Source organism: Cyprinus carpio, chromosome B21, assembly GCF_018340385.1.
Source record: "Cyprinus carpio isolate SPL01 chromosome B21, ASM1834038v1, whole genome shotgun sequence".
Lineage (NCBI taxonomy): Eukaryota > Metazoa > Chordata > Actinopteri > Cypriniformes > Cyprinidae > Cyprinus > Cyprinus carpio.
Window position 1 is genome coordinate 12,077,614 of NC_056617.1, and position 26,381 is coordinate 12,103,994.

Sequence of the window (26,381 nt, forward strand, 5' to 3'; positions counted from 1 at the left end):
AAAATTGGACAGCTGAAGACTGGAAAAATGTTGCCTGGTGTGATGAGTCTCGATTTCTGTTGAGACATTCAGATGGTAGAGTCAGAATTTGGCGTAAACAGAATGAGAACATGGATCAATCATGACCTTGTTACCACTGTGCAGGCTGGTGGTGGTGGTGTAATGGTGTGGGGGATGTTTTCTTGGCACACTTTAGGCCCCTTAGTGCCTGTTGGGTGTTGGTGGAAATGCCACGGCCTACCTGAGCATTGTTTCTGACCATGTCCATCCCTTTATGACCACCATGTACCCATCCTCTGATGGCTACTTCCAGCAGGATAATGCACCATGTCACAAAGCTTGAATCATTCAAATTGGTTTCTTGAAACCTGACAATGATTTCACTGTACTAAAATGGCCCCCTACAGTCACCAGATCTCAACCCAATAGAGCATCTTTGGGATGTGGTGGAGCGGGAGCTTCGTGCCCTGGATGTGCATCCCACAAATCTCCATCAACTGCAAGATGCTATCCTATCAATATGGGCCAACATTTCTAAAGAATGCTTTCAGCACCTTGTTGAATCAATGCCACGTAGAATTAAGGCAGTTCTGAAGGCGAAAGGGGGTCAAACACAGTATTAGTATGGTGTTCCTAATAATCCTTTAGGTGAGTGTATATGTGTATAAGCTCATTTACCTAATAAATTGGAAACCATTATTCACTGGAACAGAAACCGTATGACAATATTATACAAAAAATGTGGGGCCAGAGCAAGAGAAAACACGGCCACGCGATAAAATGCTTTGTTGAAGAGCTTTCCTGTAGCTCAGTCAGTTAAAGAAGTGTTTTTGTGTTCCAGCAGTCTGCGTGTTGATTGGTAATAGACGTTAAACATGAAGAACACCTTTCTTTCACATTCCTTACTGGTGGACTTTACGGACAAGAGCTTTGCTGTGAACAAATTCACAGATCAAGCTGGTGAAGATGACATCTGTTTCATTCCTCTAAGTGTCCAACTTTTGGAGCTATAGGTCATTATAAAATTAAGAGTCCCTCCGTAAAAAACCCTGGTTTCGCCCGAAGGACAGCGTCACCTGAATTCACAAATCATGGAGAATGATATTCTGTATTATTTGCATGTCTATGAAAGCGTACTGAGTATTTATAGCCAAAAGAAATCTGAATATCAAACCGCCAACTATCTTTACTGCGGTCAAGCAGATTTGTGTTCACAGTGCAAGTTTTTAGCAAACTGTCCCTTTAGCCGAAAGTAAACTGGTGATTCCCCTCGGTGCTTCATTAACAAAAGAGCAGTTTCCTAAAAGAGCAAATCGCGGATGGTCTGTCTTTTTAAAGATGCCATTCCATCCGTGTCCTCTTGGTTTCAGTCGTTTCCTGTCCCCTGACAACAGCCATGAACAATGTCTTCCATGTCTGGGCATACAGCACGTTGAAGACAGTTCATGGATGGTTCATACCCACATTGCGAGCGTATGACCATGGCAATGCTACGATCGCGTCTCTCCTTTCTGAGGAAAAGGCAGAGACCCCTCTATCACTACCTGTCCCAGGTTTTTTTCCTGCTTCAGGCTGGGGTATCGCTGGCTCGTGCTCTGGGAAGATCTGCACTCCTTGTGCAGCGAATGTCCCGTGGAGGTTTCCAGGTGATTCTGCGGAGCTGTCTTATGGTGGTCCCAGCGTTTAATATCTGAGCTCCCTTGGAGGGATCAGATGTTGATAGCAGCTTGTGACTGTAAAGCACTTTGGGCAACTTGAGTTGTATTAAACTGTGCTATATAAATGTAAACAAACAAACAAACAAACAAACATACGACATTAGGGGTCTTACTTGGGAGCCCCAATCATCTCTGAGTTTAAGAAAAAAAGCCAATAAAAATTGGCAAGTGGATTTTGCATGCCAAGCCACTCCCCCGTACATACAGGTATATAAGATGGCGGTGTGCATCAACTTTCAGATTTTTGCATTCAGATTTTTGCTTCGGAACTGTATGCATGAGAAAGCAGTTCACAGCCATTCACCTGGACTGCTCTTCTGGTTTTGGCGTAACGGTGCAACAGTGGTGTCCCCCTTCACTCAGTGGTGATTCCCCTCGGTGCTTCATTAACAAAAGAGCAGTTTTCTAAAAGAGCAAATCGCGGATGGTCTGTCTTTTTAAAGATGCCATTCCATCCGTGTCCTCTTGGTTTCAGTCGTTTCCTGTCCCCTGATAACAGCCATGAACAATGTCTTACATGTCTGGGCATACAGCACGTTGAAGACATGTTCATGGATGGTTCATACCCACATTGCGAGCGTATGACCATGGCAATGGCATGGCAAAGGGGGATGGGCTATCATCCTCTGAGGATGAAGATTCGGTGGGGCTGCCCCCCTCGCTTGTTGAAGCTTCTCGGCTCATGGCTCACAACCACGTCCTGTCCTGGTTCCATTCTTCCCTGATGTTTATGAGGAAGTCACAAAGTCGTGGAAGGCCCCTTTTACAGCCAGAACTCATTCATTGACTTCCTCCATTCTCACTACTCTCGATGTGCTCACAAAACATCACCACCTGGAGGAATCATCCATTCCTCCTTTCCAAGGCCTGTAAGCTGACGTCAGCTCTGGCTGCCAAAGCTTACAGTGCTGTGGGCCAAGCCACCTTTACTGGCATGCCATGGCCATTCTGCAGTTCCACCAGGCCAAGGCGTTAAAACAAATGCACGAGGGTAGTACTGATCTGTCATTAATGCAGGAACTGCGCATGGCGACTAACTTCACCCCCTGCCCCAAAAGTATCGGAGCAGTCCTTTGGGAAGACAATGTCCACCTTGGTGGTCTAAGTGCATTATCTCTGGCTCAAACTGGCCAAGATGAGAGATGTCATCAAAGTTCACTTTCTTGACGCTCCAGCCTCTCAGGCTGGCCTGTTCGGCTTTTCCCAGCAGTTCTCGGCAGTACAGTAGCATACTGAGGCCATCAAGCATATCTTGCCCCAATGTGATTCCCAACTTTGGTGGCAGTCCCTGACACCCATGTCCTGCATGAGCAGATTGCTGTCCTCCTGGTGAAGGATGCAATCAAGCCTGTCTCTCCAAGTTGAGATGAGGCAGGGGTTCTACAGTACTTACTTCATCGTGGCCAAAAAGAGCGGTGGCTTTCGGCCGATCCTGAAACTAAATAAAGTTTTGAAACTGGCAACTAGTGAACAGTTGTGCGATCACAGGGACCTGGTGCCAGCCAGTTGGGGCTTCGGGTCAACTGAGAAAATAGAAAGCTCTCCCCTGTGCAGAGAATGTCTTTTCTTGGTATGGGATTTGGACATAGTCGACATGACGGCACGATGAACCAATGAACTTGCATAGTCAGTGATGAACTATGGCACCTGCATCCAGACTTGTGGAACCTCCAGCCATAGCTACCCTCTACCAAGAGAACTTATGCCTTGAATGGAGTCTGTTCTCTAACTAGTGTTCTTCTCAGAGAGAAGACACCAGAAGATTAGGGCTGTCAACGAATATTCTATATTCGAATATATATTTGAATAGTTTTAAAAAACAAAAATTTGAATGTGAAAATTAATATTCAAATGTGGAGAAACACGCCCGCGGTAGCAGAGGCGTGGCTGTCTGCTTTGCGAGTGGGCGCGCTGCTTGAGGGGTCAGGGACAGGTCACAGGAGTCGCACTGTCTTGCACAGACCGCAGCAGAGAAAGTGACTTTAACACCCCAAAAATCTAAAAAGCCATGTCTGGAAGTACTTTGGATTTTGGTCGGTATAAGGTAAAATTGACTTGTTGCATGGACACTATTTGTTTTAAGGACTTTGTGCTTTTAAATGTATTATTAAACGGTTAATACTGTATGAGGTTGCTAACTTACCATCGTGCTTGGGCAGTTGCAAGATGCGCTTCTGAATTATAATAATTTATCCGGGTGTAGACTGTGCCATCGCCCTGAGATATGGACACAAGCCGAAGTAATTTTTCGGATAAGTGATAAGGAAATCGATAAGTAGAAACGTGAGGCGTGCTTTCTTTGCGTGCGTGCTAGATGGAGTGTAAAACTCAAACGCACTTTTTAGGTCTTTTTATAAACATTTCACGTCGTACATTGAATTTTTCAATCTATTTTAGATCACATGATCATTTTGACAGCCTGTCTTTTGAGTAGAACTTTTAGCACATATGTCTTCAATGCATGTAAATATTTTGGGGGCCACCAAAAAAACTCACAAAGAGAAATGCAACTAAATCAAGCTTAGATTATATTAGATTATCAGTGACACTAAAGACCACTTTACCCCAAAATTTAAATTTCCTGAAAATGTACTTGCCCTGCAGACCATGGAGGATTATTTGGGATTATTGTGATGTTTTTATTAGCTGTTTGGACTCATTCTGATGGCACCCATTCACTGCAGAGGATCAGTTGGTAAGCATGCAATGTTATGCTAAATTTTCTCCAAATCTGTTCTGCTGAAGAGACAAACTCATCTACACCAACTCATGAGGAAGTAAGTCCATTCCTGTTACTGAAGAAATGACAGGATGACTCAGAGATGTTAGGAGTCACCTTCTTTTTGTGTTTAAATGACTCAGAGATGTTACGGCCAGTTCATAATGGAGTCACCTTCTTCTAGCAATAAAAGAAAATGTGGCTCAATTTTCCGTTGATTTAATAATCAAATTTTAAAGTGTATATATTTAGCTTTCTAATTTTTTGTGTTTTAGTTATTTTCTTATAACACATTTTGTTGGAGATATATTGTGATTTGGTGAAGTGTTTTTTGGGCTAACATGATACACAAACAGTAAAAGTACACAAAAGCATGTTACTTCACATGAACACAGATAGCAGTTTGCCCTAAAAAAAAAACACCATTACCAGGTGTATTCAGGGTTCATTTTAAGTAACTCTTACACTGTGCGGTTATATAAAACATGAACAGAAGTGCAGAAGTGTGCATTGGTTGAAGGGAGATAAGGCCTTTTTTTTTCTGTTGAATTATTCAGGAATTTTTAAGACAAAGTCAACTTCAACAGAGCAGGACACGCAATGGAGTGACCATTAATGTTTCAGTGCTGCTCTCTGTGGTAAGAAATACAGGCATGAAATATTGATTTGGTGACATGAATGGATTTGTTTGTTGTAAATGTTCTGTATATAATGTATGGGAATTAGAAGCATGTCAGAACATTAATGTTGATGTTATATATGCAGATAATATCATACAAGCATACAAAATTATGTACTTAATTAACAAGCTACAATTTAAAACATGTAAATAGTGTGCTGTTTAATAATATTTAATAGTTTTTGGTCTTATTTACAACTGGTTATGAGCCATGGATACTGTTATTTTATCCTTATGTTTTTAATAGCTTACATGATAGTATTTTTTCTTATCTTGCACATTACTAATTTGTAAGAATCCCAATGTTGGCTACATTATGCTTATAAAATGATACAATAATTCAGTGTTTAACTGCCTAGTCCAATTATTTAACTTTAGTTGGCTGATATTTGTTGATGTTCTTAGTCTTATTCTTCAAAAGCATCCCAGCTAGAATTTTTTTGTTCTAAAAATGTTCTAAGAACATTACCATGCATTGTTCTAACAATGTTTTTAGCGGGTAGTTTTATTTTTGTTCCCAGAACGTTCTCTCAAAAGATAGGATAACGTTCTTTAAAAACATTCTAAAAATGTTTATTAATAACATTATTAGAACATTATCCTCTAACATTCTAATAAAGATTTAAGCAGAGGTTTAGATGTTGATGTTGAAGTCTGTTTAAAAGTAATAATTTGGTTTGATGTCACCATAATGGTGGTCAGTGTTGGCTTTAGTTGTGCAATTTGACACTTGACTTGTCAGTGTTGTTCTTTAGCTGCTGTAATCTTTATTGTGGCAAAAACAGCAAGAGAACATGTGGTTAAATGATGCTGGTTGCCTGCTGATGATTAAGACATCACCACATATGTGTTTTGATTACCTGGTTTCTAATCTAATGTATGGTGTTAGTTTCATATCATTTATTCAAGTGACTCAATTGGTCCACAGCCTGAGACACAGCTGAATTTGAAGCAGATAATTTCAAGGATTAGAGAATAGAATAAAAATGGTGGCATGCTGCAATGTATTCTGGGTACATCATGGAAAACTCATCCATGGCACCCAGAATGCATTGCAACATGAAGCATGTCACCATTGTTGAGATTCATACAATAATTCTTGAGGTCTCTGTCTAAGCATTCTGTGGTTCAAAGTGGTTCATGAACAGTGTAATTCAAAAAGAGAGACCAAAATACATATGATATAAATCTGCAGGATGTTATGCGTTGCAACACATTTGCTATAGTCACAAATATTAATATGGTTAAACTTATAGTATAGATTAGACTAGATGATAAGATCATTTGATGATGTAACTTTTTGAAGCTTCAAGTAAAAAAAAATCACCTGATGACATTTTTCTCTCACTGTTTTTTCCCATAACAAATATAGTTACAGCAGTTAAACAAAAAGTAACATTGAAAAGACTCATACTGCCTAAGTACTGATCACCATAATGGTGACATCAAACTAAACTATTATTTTCAATAAACCATCAACACCTCTGTTAATCTCAATGAGAACTTTTTTACATTTATGACAGAAATAAAGTCAGTCTTGTTTATAAGTGAAGTTGGTAATACTGTTTTTGGAGTTATTTACGCTGGAGTTTGACATCAAATAAAGGTTGGGTTTTCACTTTCAACCAACATTTGACTTCTGAGCAATGTAAGTCCACATCTAGTGTAATGGGAAGCTTTATTAGAATGTTAGAGGATAATGTTCTAACAATGTTATCAATAGACATGTTTAGAATGTTTTTAGAGAATGTTATCCTACCTTTTAGCAGAACATTCTAGGAACTAAAATAAAACTTGCCGCTGAAAACATTCCCAGAACATAAAATTTTCTAGGTGGGATGTGCCTATTATAATAAATCTAAAGTCTATTATAGCCAGCAGCACTGAAACTTTGATAGTAATGTTGACTTTGCAGCACAAAATAGGCATGCTATTTTTGTCAGGCCTTCATCATTTCATTTATCTAAAGACACAAAATTGCTTCAATCGGAAAACAGCAAATTTGAGACCTTCACCACCCACCAGTAGGAAAAGATTAGTAAGAACAATGTAGTTAAAAGAAAATGCAACTAAACTGCCAGTTAAACTGTTGTTTTACATATAAAACTAATCTGTATGTGACCATCTTAATGGCAGTTTAAACATTAAGTACACTGAGACAAATAATTCCAGGAAGGTGAAACTTTGAGAGATTAAAATAAAAAACTACTCACATCAGACTGAAAACAAAACAAAACAAAACAAAAAAACTGCACCGCCATCTTGTGGCCATCAGTTGGTTTCTACTTCAAATCACATCTCCAAACTTTTTTTTTTTTTAAACATAGCTGGAATAAGACCAACACTGTTAGTTCATTTGCAGCTTTATTAAGTGAAGAATGTGATGAATCAAGAATGTAGACGTCCACTTGTACCCTTTGAATCTAGAATGTAGACAGTCATAAATGAAGAACGCACACGTCCACTACATTTTTTAAATATTTCAGTACAGTGCTCGGAATGTGGAGGAGATATCATAGTATTGGCTCTTGCATATGTGTAGGATTGTCACTCATGCCGCATGCACAAAAAAAGCGCTAAGTGGTCTGATAAACACAAAACATCTGTGGAAGAAAGCACATGTACTTCAATAAATACAAAAAATAAATTCTAGTTCATATTTACAACATTTACGAAGGGATTCAGATCTGTGCATTTATTAAGATAGAAGCCAGATAAGTTTTTTTTTTGCAAGAAATAGTCTAATTAATATTTTGTTCCAAAATGTCAGCAATCCCACAGCATGCATCCTAATAGGTCGTTCACACTTGCGTCCATCTGTGTTGTTTTTTCCTCATGTAAACATTGTGACATATTTGCCTGCTGGGATGCGTCTTGCTGTTTATTCAGCATATTGCTCAAGCAAGAACTAGTTTACATTACATTATGCTGCATCTAGCTGATTTACATTTGTTCATTTAACAGAATATTTCTGAACACATTATTTTTCAAAAATAAGGTTGGGAATATCTATAGTTGAGGTGCTGTCACATTTAAGATGCAGTCAAATACCATTGTTTAAATTTTCACAAGTGAAATCAAGTCATTGCAATAGAAATCAAATCAACGCAATCTGGAAGTCCGTGTAGTGGTGAAAAATTTCCCAATGCAGATTTCTTAAGCTGGATACGCGGATTCACAACACTGTTCAACAGAAAGCTGCTTGGTTTGAAAGTGACTTCTGTGTTACGTGTGCTTCACACATCGCTACACTATCTTAGCTGAAATTTCGCTAATGTGACCAAAACTTCTCACAGGATCCATGGGCTTGGCAAGCTAGCTTGATATATATATGGTAATGCAATGAAGATTTAAAGCAAGTTGACTTGAAAAGTTTGGACAAGATAAATCAGATGTTGAAAAATCATTCTACTGAGAAAAAGAGAAAAAAAAAAAGAAAAAACATCAAACCAGCTGTTTAGCAGGTCTAGTTTAAGCTGGTCTAACTGGTCTCCCAGTCTGGTTAAGATTGTGTTCAGCTGGTTTAGCTGGTCTGCCAGCCTCACCAGCTGACCAAAACTCATCTAAAACAAACAAACAAACAAACAAACAAACAAAAAAAAAAAAACAGACCATCTGCAATCCAGCTGATTTAATATTGTATTCAGAAGGGTCAATAAACCTTTAATGATGAGACAATAATGACTAACAACATGACTTTTCCCTCACAGGTTAAAGAAATATGGCAAAAATTGTCATGACATATATATATATATATATATATATATATATATATATATATATATATATATATATATATATACAGTGGTGTGAAAAAAGCTTTTGAGGATCTTTTGGTATACTTCACTTTTTTCTTGATTTTTCGAGATTTCTTGATTGCAAACAGGTGTGGCAGTAATCAGGCCTGGGTGTGGCTAGAGAAATTAAATTCATGTGTGATAAACCACAGTTTTTACAGGGGGGCAAACACTTCTTCCTCAGGGCCATGTAGTTTTGGATTTTGTTTTCCCTTAATAATAAAAACCTTAATTTAAAAACTTCTAACTAATATTTAAATTTGTTTGATGATCTGAAACATTAAAGTGCAACAAACATGCAAAAAAAAAAAAAAAAAAAAAAAAAAAGAAATCAGGAAGGGGGCCAACACTTTTTCACACCACTGTGTGTGTGTGTGTGTATATATATATATACAGTATATACTGTAGTATATATGATTCATGGATCTCTTCATTCAGCAAGTTTTCAATTGAGTGCATTCAAAGCGAAAAACATCTAAAAAATCTTGCTTAAGTCAGGTTCATACTGTACGATTTTGCCACCTTTCGGGAAATTTTGTTATCATACAATTTCTGTAGTGCAAAATATGAGATTTTTGCATGACGTGTATTCACCATCAGATGATTTCTTTGCATCACAATGATTCTCAGCCTCCAATGAAGTTCTGGCGGTGAAATTTTGTTGCAGCTGTGCAGTGACCAACGTATACCCTTACCAAAAATAGTATACTTCAAGTTTATTTTATTAAGTTTACTTAAGTAAAGTTCAATATATTTTTAAGTGTACTTTATGTAGCAAGTATACAAATATCAGTGTTCTAGTAGTATACTTGTAAGTGTACTGTTTCAATACTCCTTGGGACTAAATTGGCCCACTTTCTAGTATATAAAAGTATACTTCTAAGTATACTTTAAGTATAACAGTAGCACACTTTGAGAATACAGCTAGTTTACCTCTATGTTTGTAGTTTGTACTGCAATTATACTAAAAGTGAACTTATAAGTTTACTGATAGTTTACTAATTAAATACTTTGTACACTTTGAAGTATAGTCTCAGTAAACTACTAGTTTAGTAGTTTTATACTGCAAGTATACTCATAAGTTCTCCTTAAGTGAACTTTACATCATACTTTAAGTATACTACTATGTCCCTATTTAGGTTTTAATTTGTATATATTTTGTTGGCTGGATATCTGAACATACAAAACATCCAAAGAAAGAACAGGGTATCTGCTTGTAAACAAAAACATTTTATTCTAGCTTAATGCATTCTTTTTTTAAACACTTTAATGTGGGTAAGTTTCATAAAAAAATAAAATAAAGAAATAACATTTTGAAAAAAAAAGCTGAAAAAAGACTATGAATTGGATTCAGAATGATAATCAAAACATAGATGGAGTCGATCTACACCCCAAAGCTTGACTGTAATTATTACCTCTTCATCGGTCGACATTTTATTCCATAACGTTACAGTTTTGATGCTGTTTTATGTCAGATGATCGTGTTACATGTGTTAGTATCTGTTCTTCTTCACTTGTTTTTTTGGAAATTCGGTACAGAAGATGTGTACTAGCGCCCTCTACCATATAACAATGAAAACACGGATTCTAGGAGCACAAGTATAGTTCAAATATATTTAGACTTTTTGTAAGTATAAGTCAAGTATACTAAAATGTAATTTTAAGTATATTTCTGAGGAGTACATAAACCCCATTTTTTGAGAAATACATGCAAAGTAAACTAAAAGCATACTTTCCTATTTTTAGTTAAAAAGAAGTATACTAATAGCACACTTGAATAAACTTCTTTTTCATAAGGGTATGCTGTCAACAGCACCGCTGGAACCCAAATCCTGGATGTGTATTGTACAGTCTGACATCACACAGTGTGCCATGACATTTACCCAAGAGCTCACTGGAATCATGTACAAAATTTTTAGAGGACTGGAAAAATCATACAGTATGTGCCTGGCTTAAGCTTAAACTGTCAGATCTTCACAAGAGACAGCTTCTTACACCCCTGAATGCACCCCAATAAAGTAGCCAAATGTGGTAAACCCCTGGGAAAATGTCATCCTCAAAAAAAAAAAAAAAAGCCTTGACTAGGGTCATTTTTCATTCCGATCAGATGCCTTGAACAGCTACTACATGAAAGATTGAGAACTGAGGTTATTTCCTGTTAAATTATTACAAATGCCAAGAAAGAGTGTTGAGGCCGTAAGACCACTGAAAAATATACTCACAAAATACCACAGGGATAAAGAAACGGAAATATATCAGTCTCCTGGTTTTCGTTTCAGTCTTTGAAGCAGGAAATCCTGTTGTCTTTTCTCTGCAAGGAGCTCTTGAATTCTTTTATTATGCGTTTTCTCACGGAACGGCACTCGCTTTCTAGGGACAAAGTGGTTGAGTGTGACTTCGTTTGGACTGGCAATCCTGTAGGACACGTCGATGGAGTTATTCTCCTTCTTGTCTTCTGACCGATGGAGACTGATTATGGCAGGAGGGCTTGTTGCAGTAACATTAGGCTGTAGCCTTGTCAGAAACGTTGTCTCGATGTTTTTATTCTCAAGTGTGCTTGTATATTGTGGAGTGGTTGGCCATGGCTCTGCAAACTCTGATGATTCGGATTCTGAGAAGTGTTCGGTTGAGATATCGCTCCAGGTTTCATCCTCGTAGAAGGGGGTGCTGGATTCCTCTTCGTAGTCGAGTGTGCTGGGATGCTTAGTGTGCACAGTGACAGAACCAATGGTGAAAGGGACTGTGGTTCCTGGTTTTAGGGTTATTGGGTTCACAGTGGTTGTGTAGCCCCAAGATGTGGGCTCAGTGCTGATGTTTCTCCATCTGCTGAATGATGGTGTGATTGTTGTGCCAGGCTTCTGTGAGGTCCTGTATAGCAGTGTTGTGAGAACAGGAGCCGTTACAGTGGGAGTTATGGGAGGGGCGACAGTGGTGTACATCCTGGGTCTCGTCAGGTTGAATTCAGAGGTGTAGTTGCCCTCGTTGCAGGACTTGCAGCACATCTGCCTGTAGCCCGGATTGGAGCAGTACATACTGAGAACCTCCATCCGACAGATCAAAGACCTGTCTCCTTTACAGCGGGATCCTGAAAGATAAATCAACAGGATGCTCAGTGTGGAGTGTGTCAATACAATAATGGGAAATAATACAAATGAAATTAGAAAAAATATGATAGACTATGACTGTAAAATAGTGCAACCGCAAATTTAAATATTAATAATGTTAAAGAATATGAAAATGAAAGAAGCATGCATGCACCCCTGCAGATAGTTAGCGACTTCAATACAATGATAGGAAATAAAAAAATAAGAATATATATATATATATATATATATATATATATATATATATATATACACTGTTGTGTATAAATTATATTTTAAACTACATTAAAATAGAAAATCATTTTAAATTGCAATAATATTTCAAAACATTATTGTCAAAACAACTGTTTTTGTGTATGTGTGTGTGTGTAAATATTATAATATGAAAATAATATAATATAGTAAAATATCTTATCATATAATAACAAGAAAAGAATAATGAAATATTAAAATGAACAAAGCAGAACACTACGAAAAGAGGGAAATGTGAAACGCAGTTAGTCTGAGCAAACCAGCAACATAAAATTATAGAGCACAAATTCAAAGGATTTAAGTATTCAATATATTACTTGACCCTTTATTCCCATAAACACAGTCGACAAGAAACCACATTAGTTACATAGAGACTTCCTGTCAAATATAGAGCATGTACAAGACAACACATACAACTTTTCTTAGTACAGTGTAAACTGCTTTGAAATGTCACACCATTCACAGTTTAGTAAACACTTTGGTAAAACATCTCAACACCATCAAATCCATTGAAAAACAGACAATTTTGAGGAATATAGTTATAAAAAATGGAAATGGCACATCCTGTATTACATTTAAACAATCACGCAATGTAACTGCACGTAATGTAAGGAAATGCTATGAACGCTCTGGAATGAAAGAGCTGTGACAAATAAGACGTACAGGGGCGAGCATTCAGCAGAGATCTGACTACAGGCCAAACGCTGCCATCAACACTCCATTTGATATCAGTTTAAACCAGTTTTAATTACTAATAAGTCCAGATGCAAGGTGCTTCGAATATTTAATTCCAGAACAGGCTGGAAGAACAGTCTAAACAAATGCTACCATTAGTGCTTTTATTGGTAAAGCTCGGATTGAAGTCTTGTGTGATAAATAAAGGAGGGTTATCAGTCTGGACCCTGTCACATTTATTTCAGTTACTCAGATGAACAGCCATTCTCCTTAAAAAACAGCAGGACCTCGCGACCACACACACACACACACACACACACACACACACACACACACACACACACACACACACCCTCACAGTCATATACTTTATAATCCTTTAAAATATCATTATAACCTTAAATACTGTTTTAAACATGATATATACTGTATACGTATCTCAAATCATTACTTTCCAGGCAAGGAAACATGGCCTGTAAGGTCAAAATACATACATAAATACAATATATTACTTTTGTTACTGGTGTAAGAGATAACAGTCATTGAATATGTTATTAACGTTACTAAGTATGTTAAACGCCATTTAATATATACACATAATTGCTGTATCGTTTTAAAAAAAGGCCTTTAGACATTGTCTGCATCGCTATAACATCATCTTTCCGCAGACTTACAATCATACAGCAGTGAGAGACCATGATATAACTGAAAATCTGAGGAGCAGCAACTGTCTACACTTGCTTAGCTGTAAACATCCATATTTGTTGTTGTTCTTTTCTTTAGCTGCCTCTTTTGGTGGGCATGCAAACGTAAACCTGCATCCCTTCAACCTAAAATAAGGCAAAAATGTCTGATTTTAGTGGAAAACAAACACGCAGAAGCATGAGGTATTTTTTATCCTTCAAAAGGACGTCAAAGATCGACACGCAACTGATTTATAAAATAAATATTTATAGTGTTAAAGCATGCATCACCTTACCATTCTACTCTTTTCATGTCATCGTATAGGAAAAAAATAGGTAAAAAATAATGAAATGCTCTGTAAAAGTTGCTTTTTTCAAGTTCTTAAACCATTTTTCAAGAAAATATAAACAAACATACATGACATTTACCAGTTAAAATAAATCAAAATTATGGCCCACATTGTCAGTTTAGTGATATATTCTTTATGGTCATCTTATATATGTATTTAATTGACAAACTGACTGAAATGCAGTTACCGACAATACCGGACCAACTCAATCATACAGAAGAGTTTGTTGAATGATTCACCCTGGAAGTCGTTACAACAGTCATATCCATATTGCCTGACGTAGCACAACCATCTCGGCTTCTCCAAAACCAGGCTTCTTCTGCACAGGCACTTACTGCCCTCTTTCAATGCAATTTTAGGCTGTGTTTAGCCCTCAGCCCTGTATAAGATCACATACAGAGCGAACAAGGGCGGAGGAAAAAAATAGCCTGAAGAATTCCCTCGGATGAAGGAAAAGTTAAGACTTTGAGAGGGACAGAGAAGCGGTCAGGACAGAGTGTAACAGAGCCATAGCATAAGAGAGAGAGGCAGGGTCCAGGAAAGAGCGGCCATGCAAAACACAGCAGGCTGATGACTGGAGATGGGACGTTTACTTGAGGAGATCTTCGGAGCTGGGAACTCGGGGTTTGCTCTGGAAAGCCACTGGATGATGAAGTTCCCTCTGTCATCTGGGAGTTAAGAGAGGATTTAAGAACATTATTTATAACATTATGTTACTTTGGTTTTGAAAGAGTCTTAAGTGAATTCTGAGGAGCCGTTTAGGTTGCAGCGGACACTTACTTGGACACGGAGCAAGCAGACATGATCTGATGCTCTCAGGCTTGGTGTCCACGCAGATGCCGATGGCATTATCAGGGGTGCTGCACAGGACTTGCCTCTCCTGAGTCCCATTACCACAGGTCACTGAGCACTGCACACACACAAAGAACATAAAAACATACACAGTAGCAGAATGGGACGCAGTAACAAGATAACATTGATAAACCTATACTACAGGTGTTTTGAAAGATGCTTACCAAGGCTGCATTTATTTGATTAAAAAATACAGTTAAAATAGTAATATTTGGAAAATAGTTTTACAATTTGAAATGACTGTTTTCTATATTAATATATATATATTTTCATATATTTAGAATTTTCAGCAGCCATTACTCCAGTCTTCCGTGTCACATTATCCTTCAGGTATCATTCTAATATGCTGATTTGGTGCTTGGTTATTTTCAACATTGCCATCACAGGAATAGACTGCATTTTATAATGTATTAAAACAGAAAACAGTTATATGATTGGTTTTGACTGCATTTTATAATGTATTAAAACAGAAACCAGTTATACTGATCAACATGTCAAAAATTTGCATAAAGAATGTTATGTTAACGTAGAAAACTTTGAGAATACTCATATTTGGATGAACTATGCCTTTAAAACAATGATGCAGGGCTTACTTTTAGCAGGTTACTGACACCAAAATACAGCAACTGATACAGAGCATTGATGGCAAGATTCTTCTTTTCAGGAATATCACTGACGGGTCGGCTCTGGCCAATAAGATGATTTGACAATAACTTTATAATCAATGTCACCCAGCGATAATACCATTATTATTTAAACACATTTTGTTATTACTATTTCATCTAAAATAAATGAAAAATAAAGCAATAAACATTAACGGTAAATCATGATATTGCATATGCAAATCATTAATATCATGATATACAGCATTGGTCTCAACATTGGTTCTGAGGGCCACAGCTCTGCACAGTTGCAGCTCAACCCTAATCAAACACACCTGATCCAGCTAATCAAAAGTCTTCACGATTACTAGAAGCTTCCAAGAGGTGTCCGGATTTGGAGCTGGTTGGAGCTACAACTCTGCAGAGCTGTGGCCCTCCAGGAATTGAGGTTGAGACCATGATATACAGTACTCAAAATGGATATATCCAGGTTTGTGATTTAATAGTGTTATTAAATGGGACACTGCATTTTATAATGTATTAAAACAGAAAACAGTTATACTGATCAACATATTTTTAAAGATTAGCTTTATGTGAGTGTTAGATAAAGTTTATATATATTTAAATTTGTTCTTAATAATTGTTATATGAGACCAAGGTCCAGTTCTCCACTGTGCAGGGCATAGGTGATGATTACAGGTTCGTCGCCCTTCAGGCCGGTCGTCATTGCAATACTTAGCATTGATGGCTTTGTATGAACCATCCAGTTCAGGTCTCACACAGTGCACGGGTCGGCTCTGAGAACCAGTCTTACCACATGATTTACTGCACTCCTCCCATTCTCCTGTCACCCAGCTGAAATACATAAGACACATTTAAACACATTTGTTCACTAACTCCTCATACCCTTGCACCATCATCCATCACTCATTTAGACATTAACGGTACAACTGTATGATATTGGTTTGCAAACTACCACATGGTGAACCTCGTTTGCTTACATTGGTTCTGAGCACTCCTTCTGGTTGCAGGCTCGACTGATGGCGCGAGGTTTGGGTATGTTAATGCGCACGCAGAGTGTGCGGTGTACCATTTTGCCATCCGACTTCCTCCGGCACCCAAAACGTGTGTACTGTTTCCCTACAAGCCAGACAAACAGACAAAACACCACAATACAAGCTGTTGTCTCCTATAACTGATCCAAGTTTCACTCAAAGCTCATGTCTGTCAGGGTTGTGCACGATTCAGAGTTGAATAAAGGATTAAATTCTTTTAGCAATTTTCCTCAACAGAATACAGACCGCAGAAGTGCAGTTTAAGGAGTATAAATAATAATAATCATAATAAAACAATACTTTTTATTATGAAATACACATTACCATACATATAAGTTTGGGGTCATTAATATTTGTTTTTTGAAAGAAATTAATTATTTTATTCTGCAAGGATGGATTAAGTTGATTAAAAGTGAAAGTAAAGTCATTAATAATGTTAATGATTTCTACTTAATATAATTAATTAACTTTACATTAATCTTGAATCTTGAAAAAAAAAAAAATAGTCTCACATTTCCGCAAATATAATATTGAATCTCTCCACCCCAAGATGAGAATTTTGTCATTAATCACTTACCCCCATGTCGTTCCAAACCCATAAAAGCTCCGTTAGTCTTTGGAACACAATTTAAGATATTTTGGATGAAAACCGGGAGGCCTGTGACTGTCCCATAGACTGCCATGTAAATAACAGTGTCAATGTCCATAAAAGATATGAAAGTCATCGTCAGAATACTCCATCTGCCATCAGACGTGCAATCTGGGTTATATAATTGTGTTCTGAAGACAAAGGGAGCTTTTGCGAGTTTGGAATGACATGGGGGTAAGTGATCAATGACAAAATTTTCAAATGATATTTTTGTAAGTGATCAATGACAAAATTTTCAACATTGATAATAATAATAAGAAATAAACATGTTATAAGGCTTCAGAAGGATCCAACTTTTCTTGAAAGACTGGAATTATGGCTGCGTAAAATCCAACTTTTCTTCACAGAAATAATTTAAATTATTTTACATTTTTTTGAATTGTTAAAATAATTGAATTATGTTTGTGTTTTTTTTATATTTTTTTTTCAGAAATTATAAATAAAAACTCCTAAAATTTTAACTGTTTTGTACATAAAACATACAATAAAAAAAAAGTTAATAATCGATGTTAGAAATTCCACTTATTAAAATATGCATTTTTGAAATAGTATTTCATTGTCATTCCTAAATAAATTCTAATTCAACATAATATTGGACATGGTCGATTCAATTCTCTCTCTCAACTCTATTGAAAGTGAATTGAAAAAGCAGCCAGTTCTTATATATTGCTGTGTACCTCCGCCACATGGCTTGGAGCAATGCGACCACTTCCTGAGAGCCCACTCGAAGTAAACTGTGTCGTCCTGAGGCAGGGTGTTCTCCATTGAGGAGAGTGGATCTTCTGGCAGGATGTATTTGTATGAAAGCGTGACTTTAGAAATGCTCTGAGACTGGACCTGGAGAAGATGTTTGATATTGGTTGAGCATGTTACTTTTTAAAAATACATTCTGTTAATTGGCCTTACTGGTATCTTGTGATTTAACCTTAATTGTTAACAGTTTACCCAAAGTCAAAGAAAATTAAGTCATTGTTTACTCACCCTGGTGTTATTTTAATGCTGCATCCCTTCTTTTTTTTGGGCCATAAAAGGATAAAAAATTTAAAATAAACAAATATACTGCTTGTGCTTCTCCATAAAATGGTAGTGTATAGCGACCAGCATAAAGCTTGAGAGAGAGAAAAAAAAAAAAAAAAAAAATACAAAAAACAAAACCCAAAAGTATCACTGAATGGTCCCATGTGACACATGTCATATAAGTCTTCTGGGGGTATACAATAGGGTTTGGTGAAAAAAACAAACCAAAATTGAATGTATTATTTAACAAAAATCCTGACCTTGGCCATTGGTCTGTATATGTGCTTTCACCAGTGCTACATTTCACTCCAACTCATCCAGGAAAAGCACACATTTTGAGAAAACAAATGATTTACTTTCTTCTCTAAGTTGAATATATCTGTTTTGTTCACTTCTGTCAACCGTCATTCTGACTGGCTTATGATAAACCATGTCTGGAGATATTCAACTCACTGAAGAAAGTACACTGACAGTTTTTGAGATTTCTAGGCACTGTAGTTTATTTTGTGTTGTATTTATTTTGATTTCTCAAAATGTTGCACTTGTGTGTTTTTACTGGGAGAGTCAGAATGAACTGCTGCCCTAATAGAGTCTCATGAACACAGCCATGCACAGAAGACCAATGGCCAAGGTCAGGATTTTATTTAAAGGGGATATCAGATATCCATTTTCCACAAGTTGGTATGTTTCTTTAGGGTCTTCATGAAATGTCTGCAACATACTTTGGTTAAAATTCCTCAGTGGTCATGTAAAACAACACCCTTTTTACCTTGTCAAAAACTCCTCCGTTCACAGCAAGCCATTTCGGTGCATGTCTCTTTAAATGATAATGAGGTACTGCTCACCCCACCCCTCTTCCGTTTTTTTTTGTGTATTCAGTGGCATGGTACCATCAAAAACAAAACTATTCCACTGTGTCCTCCGTGGCTCTGATGTCAGGAGAAAATGAAGACTCTTATTGCGGACAGTGTAGAACTGGCTGAGGGCAGAAATATGCTAATACGGGACAGTCCGTCAGCAGTCATGGGCGGGGCCTGAGCAGTATGATGTCATACTGCTCAGAAAATCAAAAGAGCTTGATAATTGAGACTGTTTAGGTTTTTGGAGATTAAAGAAAAAGGAATGAATGAATTTTTATCATTGCAGGGTGGTTGTATCCACACACGTCTAAGACACATTTATATGCAAACACCATGTAGAAGTGAATTTTGCATCCAGTGTCCCCTTTAAATACTACATTAAATTTAGCTTTGTTTTTCACCAAACCCTCAGAACACCCTCAGTATACCCTCAGAGCACTTGAAATGTATGATATGTGTTGCATGGGACCATTTTGTGATACTTTTGCATTTGTTTTTAAAGCCTGATACTTGTCACTATTCACTGCCAGTGTATGGCTGAGTGCGAGCAGGGCATTTTTAAACATTTCTCCTTACATCGTCTGATAAAGAAGGACAAACGCCATTGGAACAACACCAGGCTGAGTAAGTAATGACTGAATTTTCCATTCTGGGTGAACTATACTTAACCACTACTAGACATACTGCCCTTATTTACCTGAAAGCTGTTTAGGTTTAGTTCTGGATTTACAGTGGTCTACTTTGGTAATTATGGCTGATAAAATACTCATTCTTACCATAATGAGTACTCCATATTTGAGTGGTCCGGTGGTCTGGACCGTCTCCATGTCATCATTGTTAGTGTACTCCCATGCCACACCTTTTTCAATTACTGTACGTGACTCAGGAAAATCACCCTCGTCATTCAGAAAGATATGATCTGTGGCCTGGTTCTTCACCGCTAGCAGAGGACAATTTAAAATTAGGACAATCTTAACTTTATGCAGTCCAATTCAGGCACCCAGTGAGACAAAAACAAGGATCAATCTTCATCAAGCTGATTTTATATGCATCTCTTGTACCTATAAATCACAGTATTGAAAGGCATTACTTCTAAGTAGCTAAGGTGCTTCACGGTCACTGAGCTGAAGCTCCTAATGTTCTCAGCACCAGGAGGAGTTTCTAACTAGAATACGGAGCTTCTACCTAGAATATGTGGAGTTCCTTTGAATTCATGGATTCGTATGTGGCGTGCTCCTCTAGGAATCTCCAGGATCTTCAGAAAACCTAAGAATACAATTCACAAAAATAAAAATAAGATTTGAGAATTGAAGAATTTCCTGATTGTGGTGAAATTTTAAAATGAATCTGGGTGGAAAACACAATGAACTGCACAGGTCATGAATGGAGATCTGTTTATGGAGTCTGCGGTGAGGGAAGAAGCTCACCTGGTTTCCTTGTGCTGCGGGTGAAATTTCCTTTGACAATCTTGCAGGTGGAGTTGTCTCCTCCACACACGCCACACTTATCATCCTCTAGCTCTGAGGCTATAATATTGTCACAGCCCACTTTCTGTGCAGAGAGCAGGGTTAAGAGATCCAAGAATATATAGAGACATATAGGTGCTGACTTTAGATAAACTGACCAGTTCAACAGAAATCATATTTCACAGAATTTCTTTCTAGGAACTTAAAATGTTTTTTGAATTCAATCGAGGTGCACTAAGTAATTTAAAGGTTTTACATATTAAGAAATGATTAGTACGTTAAATAATTGTTTTTTTAAATCACATGTGAGTAACAATTTTGTATGAACAATTACGCATCGTGGTAAATTTACTCTAAATCAGTAAACATCAGTAAAAGGCAGGAAACACTCTTGAGCACATGACTGCATGGAAACAATTACAGATCCCATCTTTCCTTTAGTGAGTGCCAGTGCTGGTGCACATTCAAACCCAGCATTTTCCAGACATTCATATCCCTCTCACATTATAAAGCAGTATATCTAGGAATGCACTTCATCTGTTAATTCCACTAGCAAAACATCAAGATCTAAGCATGTACTTCATCACTCTGCCTTACTCACAGGACTCAGCAGTCATGTATTCCACCAATAATAGAACTAGCTAAACACAGACCATTGAAGACAGTGTCCTATTCTAGCAAATCAACAATTTACTTGGCAGTGAGGAGCGGAAAGGCCTCAGAAATCTGATTAGGCCTGATATTATTCATTCTATGGCATTTTGGAGGATGAACTTCAGTGACGGATGGTTTGTGTGGGTGTGTTTGAATAACCTTTACCTCACATTCCCCACGCACACACACACTGTAAGGGTCTTTGTAGGAACAACGTGTGCCATCATGCACCATTCTCTTCATGGATATCACGTCTCCGGTCTCTTTTGACTGGCAGTACAGTTGACATCTTTCTTCAGCTGTCCAAAAAAACAGACCACAGACAAATTCAAACAATTCATATTTGTAGTTCTAGCACACATATACATTTTTGCATGTTTTTGAATTCATGGAATTAATATTGATTTTATTGTATTTTATCAACAATTTTTCATATTTAAATTCAAGATTAATTAAATATGGCATCACATTTACTTAAATTTATTATTTACATCACTTTTTTCTAGTGTGTTCGAAGGATTCCATCATTTTACTCAAGCTGACACTTTAGAATGTTAAAATGAATTAAAAATTTAAATATATAAATATATAATAGTAAATGTAACGTCTTGTTCCCTGATGGAAGGAATTAAGACGTTATGTTGTGTCAACATTAGGGGTCTTACTTTGGAGTCCCAATCACCTCTGAGTTTAAGAGGGTTACATATGTAATTGAGACAGTCCTTATCTATCGGTCACTGTGAGTTATGTCGTGATGACATTAGGGATCCTATGGAAAACGCCACAACCACTGAACGTCGTTACCACTGTGGCGCAACAAATGCTAACAAGCTGTGGCTTGCCAAGGCAAATGTCAATGCACAAGTCGTAACCTTCTCAACACCGCAGAGCAAATTCACTGACCTTGGTGCCAAGAGGGGCCAATGGTGAGTACATCACTGCTGGAGAAGGCTATGCTGCTGTTCCAGCCACAGAAATTCTTTAACAGAAGGAATTTCTACTTTTGAAAAAGACTTGCTTTAGATCTTTTACCTTTTTCTTTCTTTCAGCGAGGCTAGATGGAAACGTTGGGGGATAAGTCCAAGGGATAAGGCCGCTACGGAGACCACATCCTACCCCAAGGGAGGTGATATGTGGAGATACTAATATGGAATGACCCCAGAGGTCTCTGAGGTAGGTCCTGCCTGTGAGTAGGGATGGATTACTACCAACAAAGATGGACAGAGTGGAATTTATTCAAGGGAAGACAGGGGTTTAACATAGAGAACCATACAGATGGGACACCTAGCCCAGTACAGGGGCTGACCTTGAGTCCCGGTCATGCTAACACATTGCCATGGCATGCAGGGCAGAGGCGGCTTGGCCTGCAGCGCTGTAAGCTTTGGCAGCCAGGGCTGACGTCAGCTTATAGGCCTTGGACAGGAGGCACTGATGATTCCTCCAGGTGGCAGCGTTTTATGAGCACAGGTGCACTGCAATCGCCTAGGGAATGTCAATGTGCCCCCTAATTGCCCCGCCATCGAGGGTAGTGAGGATGGAGGAAGTCAACAGGTGGCTTCGGGCCTTAAAAGGGGCCTTCCACGACTTTGCGACTTCCTCATGCACCTCCGAGAAGAAAGGACACAGGGCTGAATGCGGTTGAGAGCCACACCCTGTGCCGAAAAACCAATCATCCAGCCGCAAGCTCTCAGGGCAGGGCTTACCGTCTCATAAACTGCTCTTTTGTGAAATTAAGCTCCCAGGGGAGACACACTGCTGAGAGGGGGACACAGCTGAATGCGCTGTTACGCCAAATCATGCAAAGAAGATGTGGTGATTGGCCGTGAACTACTTTCTCCAAAGCAAAAGTCTGAATGAGTGGATGCATGCAGCCATCTTCTGGCAAGATCTATACCTGTATATCGGCATGCAAAATCCACTCGCCAATTCTCATTGGTGTTTTTTTTAACTCAGAGGAGACTGAGGCTCCCAAGTAAGACCCCTAATGTCATCATGACAACTTGTAGTGACCAACAGGGAACTATAGAAATTTATTTAAAATGTATGGACTGGTAAAGATAATGTTACATTTTAGATTCTGTTAATATGTTTATATTGTACATTTCAGCATACATAACCGTTCAGAAAAATAAATAAATAAATTACTTTTATTTGGCAAGGATGCATTAAATTGTTCAAAAGTGACAGTAAAGATGTTAACATAGTTACAAAAGATTTTATCAAATAAAATATGTTCTTTTCAGCTTTCCATACAATGAAGAATCCACTAAAATATGAAGCAATAGTGTCCTTATGCTTTGGGTGTCCTGATTTTGAGTCCTGGCTTGAGGACCTTTCCCCATTCCATCCCCCCTCTCTCTCCCACTCAGGTCCTGTCCACACGGAGACACCTTTAGCTGTATATGCATACATTTTGTATAATTTTTGTACAGTGTTTTGGGAGTGTTTTGGGGGTATTTTTTGAAACCGGGTTCCAGAGTGGATAAATCTGAAAACACAACCCCCTTGCGTTTTCTTGAGGACAGCGAATCCGTATATTTTCTGAAATGATGACGTCATCAGCCCACGTCTCGCCCCTAGTCAGACACCGCATGACATCACGTAACAAAAACAAAAACATGAACAACCACTGAACGATTGTCTTTTTATTAACTAACATTAACACAGATTACTAAATGTATTGTTCAATGTTCATTTGTTCGTTTCTATCTTCTCCATTATTAGTGTCTCTCTGTGGCAGAATTACAGCGCCACATACTGGTCTGGCATGAATACTACATCGTTTTGAGTCAGTTTTGTGGTTTCATGTGGACGCAGATATTTCATGAGATGAGGAAAAATAAAAGATCGGATAGGGAAAGCTCTGGCTTCCTGTGGACCCAGCTTTAGCTTCCTGTCTGTCCTATCATAATAATAAATCTTAAAAAAAAAAGCATAACTGTTCCGAGCATCAAATCACCATAACAGAATGACTTCTGAAGGATCATGTTATACTGAAGACTGGAATAATGACATCCATCACAGGAATTAATTACATTTTAAACTATATTTAAATAGAAAAATAGTTATTTTTTTTAATTCAAATAATATTTCACAATATTACTGTATTTTGGAGTATACATACAAACATACAAAAATGTACAAGAATGAATGCTTGTGAAAAGTAAGGCGATCAAGCTGATACATTGTATTAAAATGTATGTGTAAATCTTACACAATTTACATACAAATACCTGTAAACACTAATGAACCACATTGCTACTTCTAGAAAATTCATATGGATAGATTTAATAAGAATGCCACTGATATCAGATTTGTGGTGTAATGCTAATTATTTTAGAGCTAAAAGAAGGTGTATGCTACATAAAAAAATAATAAATCATAACAAAAGATAACAAAATAAAAAACTGTCTCCACTGCAACATTGTTCTTACTGAATGTGCACTGAAATGAAGACTGTTTACTTCTATCAGCAGTAGTGGGGGAGGTTGGAGTGATATTAGCTGGCTACCTGCAATCCTTCTACTGTAGCAGTAATTCGGCCCCAGTGGATAACTGGAGATGCCATTGCTGCTTAATCACATTTCCATGTGCCTTTCTTCCAACCGCTGCTGTCCAGCTCTTGGCTGCTGCCCTTTTCAATGACTGGGCCAAACCTTTGGTGAATGTTTGAAGAGCATCTCTACAGTTGAGAAACAACCCTATTTCTCTTTTTTGAAGTCTTAAAGGGGTCATATGACGTTGATAAAAAGAGCATTATTTTGTGTATTTGGTGTAATGTGTATATGTGTTTATGTGGTTTGAGGTTAAAAAACCATTTTTTCCACATACTGTACATCAGTGGTTCCCAATCCTGGTCCTGGAAAACCCCCAACACTACACGTTTCTGGTGTCTCTCTTATCTGACCCACACATTTGAGGTCTTGGAGTCTTCACTAATGAGCTGATGAGTTGAATTGGTTATGTTTGAATAGGGAGACATCTAAGATGTGCAGTGTTGGGGGTTCTCCAGGACCAGGATTGGGAACCACTGCTGTACATTATTGTTTCTCCTCTGAGCCCCGCCTTTCTGAAACATGTCGATTTTTTAAAAAAACGTATCGTTCTGAAAAGCGAGGTATACGCTGATTGGCCAGGTATCCAGTGCGTTGTGATTGGCTGGATGCCTCAAGCGTGTGGTGGAAATGCTACGCCCCTTACCAGACTGTAATGCCGTGTCCTGGTCGGTCCCGACACGATGAGACAAATCCAATCCAATAAAACCCATTACAAACAAGGCATTTGTTGCATCCAGTGGGGACATAATTACTGATTATAATGACTTATACTGTCTTCTTACGTGTTTCCTTGCATATCGTGCTGCATAAACATAAAACTATGTCTGCATTTGTGATCGGAGAAACGACAAACAACAAGCGCTACTCTACACTACTCAAAACTCTTGTTTGAATCATCAGTGGCAAATCCTTTACATATGAAAACGTATTTACAGACCGTGGGTCAAAAGCGCCAGACTGTCCTTGCAAAGTTGGAATTGCCCCACTTTATAGAAACAGTCACCAGCATTGTAGGCTACTGGTTCAGGAAACAGTCCTCGTCCTCCATAAAATGCGGTACACATATCTGAATATTTGGGTTGAACTGTTCTGGAACAGTGTTGAAAATACAACTTAAACACATATTTTGGAAGGCCAAACAAAGTAACTTCACTTTCACAATGAAACACAGCGTCTCCTCTCCATGACATGGCGCCAGCAGCAACAGCGAGAATAAAAGTTAGGCCTTCTTTCTTTGCGTTAACATTTGGGCGGCGTTATGCAAATATTTCCACATCGTGACGTAGACATGTTGGGGCGTGTTTGAACGAGGCATTTTAGGAGGGAATGGTTGACTCTTAACTTTTATAAAGAATATCTCTTTGGGTTTGATACTTTACTTTTTGCAACTTTACAGATCTTCTTTATGCACCAAAGAGAAAGGAAAAATTTAAATCGCATCATATGACCCCTTTAATGATGAAGTTACCAAATAAAGATATATATAAATAATGATACCATGATCCCGATTTCCAGAATGTTTTGGTTTCATCCTTTTCATGAATTTAAGTTCCATCCTCTTTGTTGCCCTGCATTAAGGTTTTGATGGCTTGGCATAAAACTATAAAAGCTTGTTTCTTCCATAGGTAAAAAATAAAAAGAGTAACTTTTTCCCACAATTTCTCACAATTCTCACTTTTTTTTCTCAGAATT

The 26,381-nt window shown here is 37.8% G+C and overlaps 1 protein-coding gene across 1 annotated transcript in view; it reads right to left on the reverse strand.

The window, feature by feature from the left end:
* Nucleotides 1-10,480: 10,480 nt before the first annotated feature.
* The window catches only part of LOC109060242 (A disintegrin and metalloproteinase with thrombospondin motifs 2-like), a 62,139-nt gene continuing 46,238 nt past the window's right edge, over nucleotides 10,481-26,381 (reverse strand). The window contains exons 13-22 of the mRNA XM_042748486.1: nucleotides 21,298-21,431; nucleotides 20,440-20,563; nucleotides 20,198-20,278; nucleotides 19,789-19,952; nucleotides 17,813-17,972; nucleotides 16,433-16,571; nucleotides 16,082-16,286; nucleotides 14,758-14,890; nucleotides 14,571-14,645; nucleotides 10,481-11,998 (exon numbers count right to left, since the gene is read on the reverse strand). Of these exons, the coding sequence (XP_042604420.1) occupies nucleotides 11,169-11,998; nucleotides 14,571-14,645; nucleotides 14,758-14,890; nucleotides 16,082-16,286; nucleotides 16,433-16,571; nucleotides 17,813-17,972; nucleotides 19,789-19,952; nucleotides 20,198-20,278; nucleotides 20,440-20,563; nucleotides 21,298-21,431 (2,045 nt within the window). The 3' untranslated portion in view covers nucleotides 10,481-11,168. The remainder of the gene's footprint in view (nucleotides 11,999-14,570; nucleotides 14,646-14,757; nucleotides 14,891-16,081; nucleotides 16,287-16,432; nucleotides 16,572-17,812; nucleotides 17,973-19,788; nucleotides 19,953-20,197; nucleotides 20,279-20,439; nucleotides 20,564-21,297; nucleotides 21,432-26,381) is intronic.